The 12,424-nt window shown below is 31.7% G+C and overlaps 1 protein-coding gene across 2 annotated transcripts in view; it reads right to left on the bottom strand.

Annotated features, from left to right (window-relative positions):
- Positions 1-3,040: 3,040 nt before the first annotated feature.
- The window catches only part of NUP35 (nucleoporin 35), a 29,725-nt gene continuing 20,341 nt past the window's right edge, over positions 3,041-12,424 (bottom strand). For both annotated transcript variants that reach the window (XM_006921266.3, XM_006921267.3), the window contains exons 5-9: positions 9,330-9,471; positions 6,783-6,852; positions 5,875-6,003; positions 4,661-4,825; positions 3,041-3,692 (exon numbers count right to left, since the gene is read on the bottom strand). In XM_006921266.3, the coding sequence (XP_006921328.1) occupies positions 3,615-3,692; positions 4,661-4,825; positions 5,875-6,003; positions 6,783-6,852; positions 9,330-9,471 (584 nt within the window). In that variant the 3' untranslated portion in view covers positions 3,041-3,614. The remainder of the gene's footprint in view (positions 3,693-4,660; positions 4,826-5,874; positions 6,004-6,782; positions 6,853-9,329; positions 9,472-12,424) is intronic.

The following is a 12,424-nucleotide window of genomic DNA, read 5'->3' as shown; positions in this document are numbered from 1 at the left end:
TATCCACCAAGCCATAAGGGTGAGCCAGCATAGAAATAACCCATGATATATTTAGGATGGGGCCCAAGCTGGTCCAGAGGCTCAAAATTTCCCAAAAAGGTGGCCCAGAACTCACGTCACTTACCTTCAAGACACTAACATCTCTCCCTCAACTCATAATCTATGACTTGACTGGAGTTCAAAGGAGAAAAAAATCCAGGCGTGGTTCACAGATAAATGAGCTTGATGTCACTATAAGCCAAAACCCGGCTGCCACCATGCCTGAGCATATCCTCAGCTCGCTCACTCAGGAAGTACGCAAAGGAAAGGTTTCCTGAATTCTTACATGTTGAGAATGTCTGAGCAGTGGTTTGTATACTTAAAAATCCATTTTCTTAGGTATACAATCTTTTGCTCACTTTTTTCCTTCACAAATATCTTAAATGTTTTTTTTCTGGCATAGTGTTAGTCTTGCTCTTCTAAGTCACTTACTGTTTTTGTCTAGATAGCTAAACCCAAAGATTTTATGAGATAATATTCTTGGGTAGGCAGGGTGTTCTTTCAATAGTCGTAAATAATTTTTTTTGGCAACGTATTTTTCATATTTTGTTCTGTATATATGTTCTGAATTTTTTAATCTCTAAAACTGTCATTTTCTCACTGAATCCTTTCAATATCTTTTGATTTATAAAGCCATCATCCTTTTTAAATGCTATTTTCCTTAAGGCATTATCTGTTGTTCAACTGCTTTTGTGTTTATTCTAGTTTAGTCTTCATTTCTGAATTTTTTCCCTTTATTTCTAGTATTTTTCTAAGTTCTTCAAATTCTGATTTTTGGTATTCTTTCACATTTTATGTCATTTTCAGAACATCTTATAACTCGTTTTTAAATAATAAGTCATAGTTTCATTTTATGGGTATGCCTTTCTAATGTACTTTCAATGTCTATAGGCTATAACAACTTTGTATAACTATAGTTATATATTACTTATTTTTGTGTGAAATAGGCTTTTCTGAACTTTTAGAATCAGGCTTGGTTCAGGGTAACTTTTCTAGCTTCAGATTCCCACTTCTGTTGTTTTTGTATAGTACTGAAAAATAGGGCAGCTTATCTTCTGAGATTTTCCTGGCTTCTTTGTTTTTGTTTCTGTTTTGTTTTTGTTGGTGGTGGTTTTTTAATTATTGTATTTTTTATTGAGATATAATTGAAATATAACATTGTGTAAGTTTGAGGTGTTCAATGAGTTGATGTCATACATTTATATATTTCCTAGCTCTTTTTAAATAAATGCTGTGATGCATACAAAAATGAGTAAGATAAAATATTGGGTAAAAAACAAACAAACAAACATAGCAAACAAATATTTTTAGTCAGAAAGCAAACTTCATACTCCACAGAGGTATATGGAAATAAAATTGCCCTCTCAAAAAACAAAAAACAAAACACAAAAAGCCTAGTCCTTTTACAAAAATGTGTCTAACTCAAATACAAATGCAAGAGTTTAAAGAGATTTAATAGCCATTTCTACCTTAAATAATTGAGTTCTGCATGCAATGAAACAGAACATAAAATATAATCCTATTTTAAGCTGAAAGAGAAAGACTTCAGTATAAAAGTTTTAGATGAAAAATACTCTATCAATGTTAATGATAAATTGATTTTCATCCATGCCAGTATAGTCCTTAGTATCACTTCATCTCAGAGAAATAAACAAGTCTTCAATGGTAGTCTGCTGTGGTTTAAAAAGCATATCAAAACCTTCCTTCCATACAATGTGTTATTTCAGTTATTCTTTATAAAGATATTTTAAACATAAGGAGAGAAGCAGATTACCTAAATACATGTACTATGGTGAAATATTATTTCAATTAAAAACCTCCTTTTCATACAAAGAGGTACCTTGATGGGGTTCTTATCAACCAAAGGAGATAATTTGAACAGAAGAATAGTGACTGCAAGTGAATGAAACAGTGAATTAAGGGCAGAGAAAAAAAAAGTCCTAAGTTCATAATATAATGACACCAAAGGGAAAACACTTCTTTTAACTCACAAGACATCAATGAACGTTGCCAGGGCACCAAAAATTACTCTGAAAACTAATAAAGGAAAAAGAGTAAATATTTATTCTGCTATTCTGGTATGAATGATAACCAAATAGCCCTAGTAGGTGGATCAAGGTTCTTCTACTAAAAAAAAAAAAAAATTCCAGCTAATAAATGCAATAGGAATGACAGATTTGGAAAATCATCACTTTGCAAAACTCGATGAAATATCTAATGCAGGCATTAATGCATGCTTTTAAAAATATTATGTAAAAAGATGACAGGGAACCTTCCAATGATGATGTCAGACTTCTGCCCATGTGCCCAATGACCAATCTGAACATCATTAAAAGTGGAGCAAACAACATTAAATGCCTCTTCATTTAATATGATATAAAGTTCACCATACTAATAAAAAGTTTTCTTGCTCAAAAACATAAAATCAGAATCTAAATAATTCTCTCTAGACCTAACTTTTAGGATATGGGATAAATGACGAACAACAAGAAAATAGACCAAATTCAATCTATGGGACGCTATAGAAAACTCACATGGTTCCTTCAACAAATCATAGTGTGTGGGACAGGGAGGAAGAGAAGGGAAACTAATTTACATTTCAAGACACTCCAAAGACAAAATGACCAAACAAACATATACACCTAGTCTAAATAATGATTCAAATAAACCAACTGTAAATACATTTGAGACAACTGAGAAATTTTTTAATGGACTCGATATTAGATATTAAGAAATTATTATTAATTGTTAGGTGTGATTCTGACATTGTAATTACCTTTGGAAATGTTCTTTTTTGCCATGTCCTCAAATATTCAGATTAAAATGACATCACATTTGATGTCATTAAACAAAAGAGAAAAAGAAACAGATATGACAAAATATGGATGGTTATTAGAGCTGGATTACAGGTATATGGAGGTTGATGACATATTTTCTCTACTTCAGAAAGCATTTTTATAACTTTTTGTGATAATAAAAAAAAGCACTCTTTCAAAAAACATTCAATACATATAAGTTTATTATCAAGAACTTTAGTAGGTTTTTAAAAAGACTGTTCTGGCTTTTTAAGAATACTGAAAGATGACAGTCCATGATAGGACATATAAAAACAAGGATAATTAAAATATTAAATACTATCTAAATTAAAAGGCCATAATTCAAATTGTTAATTATAAACTGTGTTTTGTTAGAAGCAGCTGTACAGTTACCCTTCATGAAATTCTCCTTACCAACTCAAGAAGACTACAAAGCTTCATCTCAAACTCAATTATATACTTTATAGTAATCAATGCTGAGTTTTTTTGTGCTTAAGCATGCACTACTACAGAAAGCACAAAATCCTGTTTACAGGGAGTTTTTGTTTCTTTAAAACATATCTCAATCATCTTTTAAAGTGCGAGCTACAAATATGTTGTATCCTTAAAGAAAAAGGCTTCTAAAGAAAGTATAAGATAGCTATCCAATACTGCCGAGAGTGGTTATATAATTAACCCAAGGAAACCTGGCAGTACTCTGCTAACTGTTTTAGTGTAGCAGCCTCCTCCTTTGTAGTTCAGTTCTTAGCTGTTATTACACTACCAGCCGAACATGTACTCCATTGCTTTGGATACAAGACTTTCATCTTTTTTCGGCGTTTGTCTGTCAGAAATGACCTAGTGAAAAAACACACACATAATTGCTAGGTTATGGTTTCTTCGGTGTCATAGTCAATTCTAGAGTTAATGATTAATTTAAAAGAGCCAAACACAAAAATTAATTTGTAGAACTAAACTGTATATTTACAGATGAAAATATACCTTTGGTTAGAACATCTTTATGCACTTAAGAATGAGAAAATCTCTTTTCTTTGACAAGGCAAATTGCATCTGCTCCTTAAATGAGGAAAATGAACAAACACCACAAAAGCCATAAGAGATGAGGGCTTTAAAATATTCGTAAAAAAGAACACAAAAAACTAATAGTAAAAAACACAGTTCTAGAATGACCTCCAAATTTCAGGGGGAAGTCTAAACTGTTACTACCTACACTACTAAAGCATGATTCTTTCATTTGCTGTTTCAAAACCCATGTCTGTAGGTAGGCAAGTTCAGAACTCCTGCTTAATTAATTAGGAGACAATAATTGAATGAGAGTCATTAAAACTTTTACCGTTCTTCAACAAATATAATATACTCTTCCTTTAAACTTTTTTGAAACGAGAAATTCTGAAATGTGAACTGGTCAGCGTTTTCTTTTCATAACCAAAGGCCACTCTAACCTGAGGTTCTTCATTTGCGATACCATCAGATTTAGTCATCAATAAGCTTTTTAATATTCCCTCGTCAGAAATGTTCACTAACATAATTCTTACATATGTAAATATAACTTAGAAAAAAACTAAAATAAACTCTCAAAATATTTTTAAAATGGCAATAATTTTTTTTTTAATTCAACTGGCCAAAATCCTAAATGTTAAAATAGGAAATTTAAGAATATAAAGTTTACAGGTTTCAACAAGGTAATCACTACAGTAGGAAATATTTAATGGCATACAAATACAGATCAATCCAATGAAAATGTTAAACATGCTATGTACTTCAGCCTTTAAAGTATATCCCTTTATATTCAACTCTTAAAATACCTGATAGTCACTAGTAGAAGCTTTGTATGCTGTAGCAAGAGGTCTCATGGTAGAAATCCTAGGAGTACTTCCAGATTGGGTTGGTGTACCTAGGGTTTTGATTGGTGGTGTAAAGGCCAGAGGTGAGGATGACAAAGCACACCTGTCACTGTTTTCCATAACACTCTATAGAGAAATAAAGATATAAAAATTTTTGTTTATAAACATAATACATATTACCCAATATTACATCCTACTTACAAAGAAAACTTTATTAAAAGATGCATACTTTATTTGATCTAATTAATCTTCTAAATAATTTTAGGCTTGATAAAACAATATGTTTCTTAATTAGCATTTGAGATCTAATGTTCAGCCAGAAATCTAACTTCAAAGACCTCAAACATCCTCAAGACAATTAGACTCCCAAGAGTAAAAATCTCCTAACAAATCCTATGGAAAATCATCAAGAAAGAAAAAGAGAATTCTTGGAAAAATTTGGGGAGAGAGGAAAAATCAAAGTCCAGTAGTATTTAGTACCCAGTAACCTCAAATTTTCATCTAGCCTCTACGAACATCTGGTGCAGCACAATATAATAATTATACAACTACACAGTAATCCTAGATTATAAGAATAGGAGCCATGTCTGCTTTGTGCACTAATGTGTATATATAAGCACCAAGTACAGTCTCTAGCAGGTAGAAGTTCACATTTACTTAAAGAATGATCATGATGATTTTAAAGCCACAAAGTTTAAACTGTGCTCAGTATTGTTTTATAAGTGTGTATTTAACAATTTTTAAATATCTTATAAGAAATAAAAAGCTTCAGCCATTTAAGTTTAACCCTCGTGTGAAATATTTCATTCTGAAATAGCACCATTTCTTTAAAGTACTTAAAAGAACCTGATATTGCTTTGCACAAGAGAATGAGTTAAGAAGTTAAGAGACCTAGAATCTAGGCCTCACTTTAACAACTCTGGATAAGTTACTTAAGTCCTCTTGGACTCTTTAGCTGTAAAATGAAAGGGTTGGGATAGATTATCTCTAAATTTTAAAGTCTTGGGATTAAACATCTTTGGCTTACCATGAAAAGAGTACTATAACACCATCATATTTTATAAACTAAGAAAAAGAAGCAAGTGAAGCAAAGTAACGTAACCACCAATGTCAATACCTAGACTTATGCACTTCATACAGATTAAGCTGTTTTCCTTACATCAGCAGTAACTTACTTTATCTATACATGGTTTTACACCAATCATGATGGACTCTCCAAAAATCCTCCCATCTTTGCTTAAGGCCTTCCGAGCCTGCAGTTTAGATTGATAACGAATATGCATCCAATTTCCTGTGTTAGACATCTGTTAAGAATGAAGTTGTTTCTTAAAATAAAAAACATATAAACTCTAAACTTAATGAATTACATAGAAAACAAAAATACATAAAGATAAATCTGCTTCCACTTTTTATTTGATGCCCTGTAAAAAGCTATATACTAGGATTCAACAAAGATCCCATTAGACAATTTCAATAATCTCTATCTGGCTCTTAATTCTCTAATATAAAGAATATGTGGCAAATAGTCTCTGAAAGTAAAGGAATGCTCAAAAGATAATTGTTTCTCATAAAAAGGTCTTATCAATACTTGCTTGAAATTTTTAAAAACTGTATTCATCAACCTGATTTTGTGTGGGAGTTAAATCAGTCAATCTCTAATAATGGAAAAAAAGATTTGTTATTTATAACTTGTTGTGCAAGGTATTTTTTAAAGCTCTTTATAAGCTATAAAGCCCTAAGAAGTCAAGAACTTCTCCTTTTTCCTTTATCTCCAAGGTCGAATTGGAAAAAAATATTTTGGCATAATCTATCTTTTTTTTAAGAGACTATAAACTAAGAAAAGGGATGAGGGGAGTCTGATACTCTCATTCTCTTTCTTATTTTCTCTCTTTATCCTTTTTTGACAAATACTATACAACTTCCAGCCTTTCAACCTTCCAGACTCCAACAGACACATTCTATGAACGCTCTTAAAAAAAAAAAAAAAAGGAAAAACAGACAAAATTCAGCAGCAAAGATTTCCTCAATTCATAGATTATCTTTCCTCAACCTAAATCTTGAATTGAAAAGAATTAAGCCTTACCACATGTTTTAAGATATTCCCATATTGTGCAAATTGTAATAATATATAGGAAGCAGATGCTTGAGGAAACCTGAAAAAAAGAGTTGTCCAAAAAGTCAGCTTCCACGATAAATAAAAATGCAAATTACCATACTTACAAGTGTTTTAAGATAAATTAGTCCCAACTGTCTAGAAAAATAGGAGACCCTTGATCATCCTGTTTTTCCATCAAATATATCTATCACTGCGCATCACCCAAAAGCAAATACGTTAAAATTAGTTTTGACTCAGCCATTCTACTCCATCCCTAGATTCCACCTCTGAAATCTCTAAAATTCCACTTTTACTGTCATTATCATAACCTTTAGAAAAGAACTATGAAGTTGCCGTTCTGTATATAATTTATTTTACAAGGGTATGTGTGGGGGTGGGGGGAGGGAGAAAGAAATACTTGGGTATGCTACAGTAATTAAAAGGAAAAGAATTTTAAATTATATAGTCCTATCATTATATATTGAGCACCACCTAAAAATTCACAAATTTAATCCTGAAACAAAAATAAAAGTCAGTACCAATATCAATGGTACAGAAACATTTAAAAGAATGATTACCAAAATTTTAAGCCATATACTCTGGATGTGAAAATCCTAAGTGACTTGCACTTTCTTTATAAAGTTTTGTATAATTTGAATATTTTACAAGACATTAATACTTATACAGTCCAAATAATAAAACTATTTTCAATTTGAAAATCTATGGAGTTTCCTTAACCAGTAACTTCAGTTTTCTGGAGCTTGGATTGGAACCGCCCCCCCCCACTCCCCCAAAAATCTAAGTCACAAAAATAAATGAGAAACTCCACACATTAAAATCTATGTGAGTAAAATACTCACTGCATTCAGGACCATAATTTTATTTTATACAAACCTGAATATAAGATTTCTAACCCCAAAGAAAACCAACAAATGAGGTAGGGTGCCTAACAAAGCAAAGCTAAATAAAATATAAATGAAGGGGAGAAATAATGGTTGCAATCAAAGGAGGTACCTGGAAATAAAATATAATTTTAGGACCCTAGGACTACTTTGAGTAGAAACATTCCAATACCCTGTAAAAGAATCACCCTAAAACAATGAATAGTATTTCATGATGATCGAGTCAGCAAAAAAAGATAAATTATCAAAGAACACATATAATGTATTTTAGATGTACTTCCCTATAAAAGGTCAAAATATTTTATCCCTTAGAAAAAAATGTTTTAGTTCTTACATAGTTATTAAAACACAAAACCAAAAGAAAATAGCTGGAAAAATGTATGTCTTAAAAGTACTAGAAGTACTTCAAGTAAGTAATTTACCCAATTACTAAGGAATCTTAAAAGTGACACCATTACTATTGAGCCTAAAAAAAAAATTGAGAATGGATACCCAAATTCAAAAACATACAGCCATTTCATGAAAGGTTACAAAAATTTTCTCACACACACACACACACACACACACACACACACACACACACACAGAGCCCACCTGCCCAACTGCTATAGATAAAAGACTGACTGTGGGCTTCAATAACACATAGAATCTCTCTGGGAGACTACATAACAAATAGGTGCCCATTATTGCCTTAAAAGAGAGGAAAATTGTAGCTGGGGACAAAAGTAGAAGAAAAACTTTTCACTGTATATTCTTATATATTCTTTTGAATTTTTAACTTTTAAATAAACTGAATATATAAAGTCCACTAACATTTATTCTCCATTGTTTTCCCTTCAAGGAGCTCATGTGTTATTTTTATATTTTTACCCCCAAACTAAATATAGTTAGGTCCAATATCACAGTGACATATAACACTTTCAGACACAAACCTTACATACTACATTATAAACAGCTTAAAAATAAGACCTAAGTTTTTGCTGAAACATTACTAATAACTAGATATAATATCTAAATCATCTATTTACACCTCAGTTTCCTCATCTGTAAATGATGCAGTATCTCTAAGATGCTTTAAAGTAATTTTTTTTAAATCTATTCAAAATGCATCTAGGCCTGTCATGCACAATTTCTATTAACATTTAATATTCTGTGACTAGAAAGTATATATATGCTTGTGACACAGAATATATACACAAATGAAATTCAATTTGTTCCGAAATGATTAAGTCCACTACAAGCAGAGAAAGTCACTAACTAGAAAGAGAAAGGAGCTCCCTAAAGTCTAAAGGGATAACCCAATATCCAGCAAATATGCTGGAGAGAAAATAATCTGAGAAGAGACAAACATAGATGATTTTTAAAAACTATAAATCATATTGAATACTAGTTAATATGCATGCTGAAGTGTCAGAGTGATCTTTACTAATGTCTATAACTTACTCTGAAATGTACCAACAGCAAAAAAAAAGATGAATTAATGGAAGATAAAACAAATGTAGCAAACTTTTAAGTTAGGTGGTGGTTATATAGGTGTTTGCTGTGCAATTCTTTTAACATTTTTGCATGTTTTATAATATTCATTATAGGAAAGGATTTTTATTTTTCATGGTAAATAATCCAGAAACCTTACCCAAACACAGTCACCCATGTGTCATCGAGGTGATCTTCAGAAGTCAGAGAATCTCCTTGAGTATAAAAAGGATCCAACTGGGCAGGAGATAACGTTGTCTTTCGTGGTTGTCCAATGTTTGCTGGACTAAACATACTTTGCCCTATATTAGTACATTTAATAAGTTAGTTACCAATATGAACATCTTGATTTTTTTTTTATATCAAAGCTTTTAGTTTTAAATGAAAAAGTATATTAAAAGTTGGCAATTGCATGGTTTAAAATACACAACTATAATAGAATAATTTTATACTACCATACAATCTGAAGTCATTAATAATTGAGAATAACATGATTATGCAAATGTTTTATTAATTTCCAGTTAACCCTACACCAGAAAGCTCTCTAGTCAACCTCAAAGACTTCTGCTGGATTCATCTTCCAAACCTACCACTTTCATCATGGCACCTCTGCCTTAAAAATATTCAGTAACTCCTCATTACCCACAGAACAAAATCCAAATGCTTTGGCCTCCACAATATAGTTCTACGCTTATTTTTCCAATATGCCACTAAACAGTCTTTACCCTAACCCCTAAGATGTGAATGCAGGTTTTATGTTTTGATTCAAGTCATTTCTATCTGAAATTTCTGATTCTGTCCTTTCTTCTCTTATCCCTCAATAACTACTACTAATCAATGAGTCCTTCTACATGTCTAACATACCAAGATAAGTGCTTTTCATGATCATTTTATCCCAGAGGCACTGTCCTATTGAGATCACATTATTTCTGAGCACGAAGACATTTTTCTTTAGCCTGTGGAGTAATAGTAATGATTCTCTCATAAGGAAATATTACTCCAGCATTTAAATATGCACCAAGCATCCTTCCAGGTATCTAAGATACAGTAGTGAAAATTAGACTATAAAACAAAAAACAAAACAAAAACAGTTTAAAAAAAAAAACCCAACTATCTCTAATGGTGCTTAAATTCTAGTGAAAGAGTCAAATAAGTAAATACCTAGTATGTTAGAAAACAAAAAAAATCCTATAGAAAAAAAATAAAGCACAGAAGGGAGATATGGAGTATAATATTTATGTGTGTGGAAAGGTTTAACAAAAAAAAATTTAACTGAGGTGCCATTAAAACAAAATCCTGAAGGAGATGGTAGGCAAAACATGCCAATATCTGAAGACATGAATATTAGGTGGAGAAAAAAAACAAGTACAAAGGCCCTGAGAAAGGACATGATTAGTGTCTGATGAAGAGCAAGGCCAGTATTTCCATAGTGAGGAGGGAGATTTGAGGTCAGAACAACTATATGAGCACAGAGAGGTAACAAGATGTCAGACCGTAAAGAAAAACTTCACAGGCCACAGTAAAGACTTTGGTTTTTATCTGAAAATAGCTGGGAAGCCAATGGTAAATTGTTAGTAAGGATGATATAACAGGACTACAATTTTGAAATGATAATGAATGGTAGCATTTTACTGAGTGCTTATAACACCATTCTTTACATGTATATTTTATTTAATTCTAACAACCTTATGTAACAGATCCTATTAGTAGCTCCATTTAACAAATTAGGCAACAGAGTAACGTTAAATAACATCCAGAAGGGAGGCTGGAATTCCAATCTAGGCAATTTAATTTCAAAGCACGTGCTCTTAGTCAATAATCTAGTTAATACTTATAATTACTACAACAGCAGCTGTACAAGTATGGTCCATATATCCTGGGCTCCCCAAGAACCTCTCATGGGATCAGCCAATTCAAAATTATTTTCATTTTAATTTAAGGTTTCATTTGCCTTTTTTCACTCTCATTCACCCATGAGAGTACATTGTACTTTTCCAGAGGCTACTTGATTTGATTCAATCAATTCAGATTGACTATAAAAGAAGCAGATATGAAAATTCAGTTGTATTTTAAGCCAGACAGTAAGATTTGAAAAAACATAAAATGTCACTCTTCTCATAAAAATCTTTTATCGAAAAGTTATTTTCACTTTAAAAAGGGTTACTTATGTTTATATGAAACATTATTTTTGAATGAATTAATATATATTTTTAAATGTTCTCAATTGTAATTTCTAATGCAGTAAATATCAATAGCTATATACAATCCCAAAGCTCTTTGGCCTTCAGTTTTTCAGAGAAAAACTGTTCTGTAGGACCTTACACATGATTCGCACATGTTTACTAATTTTCTGAAGGCTCTCTGCTCAACACATTCTAACTATATACCTGCCGCCTTGTCTTTTTTTCTTAACTGAGTTGAAAATCAACCAAGTTCTTCCAAAGTGTTTATAGTCAAATGGATTTGTTCGAGTATATTCTTAAGAAATAAAAAAGATACTCTACAGAAGGAGGGGGAAAGTACTGTGGTAAAAGTTTTATGAAAGGCTATATACAATACTGTCCTGATGGTAGATTTACAATGTATATAAAAAACTCTCAAAGGCTATCCAAAATATTTATAACTGCCTTCAACCCAAAATTTCCTATACTATACTTGACCACATTTTGCCCTCAATAAAATACTTTGGTAAATGCTGATCCTGTGTCAAGTGCCTCCTATGTGCCTTATAAATGCATGACTAACACAAAAATTTACAGGGACCAAGCCTATCAAGAAATGAATAATAAAGCTACTATTCAAATACAAAAAGGGTTTCAATTGAGTTTTAACTTTCTATTAATGAATATAGAATGATTCCTCAGAACCATACAAAAAAAAAAAATAAGTTCTCTTAAAAAATAAGCTAATAGTGTGTCACAGTAACTCACAGGGACTACTATTAACCCATACCAAAGGACTGGAGAGTCAATTTACTCACGAGATATAATTATAACACTCAAAAGGTCAAAAAAAAATTTTAAAAGTGAAAAACTAAATAGGTCTCAATAATTTTTTTTTGGAGATTAGTATTTTATTCTAGATCCTCATGTTCCAACTGCTACCGCATTACAAAAAAATAATGCAAATATCTTTAACATATAGGGAGGGTGAGAAAGGCAGCACAAAACTTTGCTTTTAGAAGGCAACATGTAATTGTGTCAGGAGCCCAGAACTGGCTTGGCTTGGATGGCAAATAGCAATGCTAGCCCTGGA

Source organism: Pteropus alecto, unplaced genomic scaffold (genome assembly GCF_000325575.1).
Source record: "Pteropus alecto unplaced genomic scaffold, ASM32557v1 scaffold3, whole genome shotgun sequence".
In the NCBI taxonomy this organism is placed as follows: domain Eukaryota; kingdom Metazoa; phylum Chordata; class Mammalia; order Chiroptera; family Pteropodidae; genus Pteropus; species Pteropus alecto.
The sequence above is the reverse complement of the archived record's forward strand: the minus strand, read 5'-3'. Positions and strand labels throughout refer to the sequence as shown.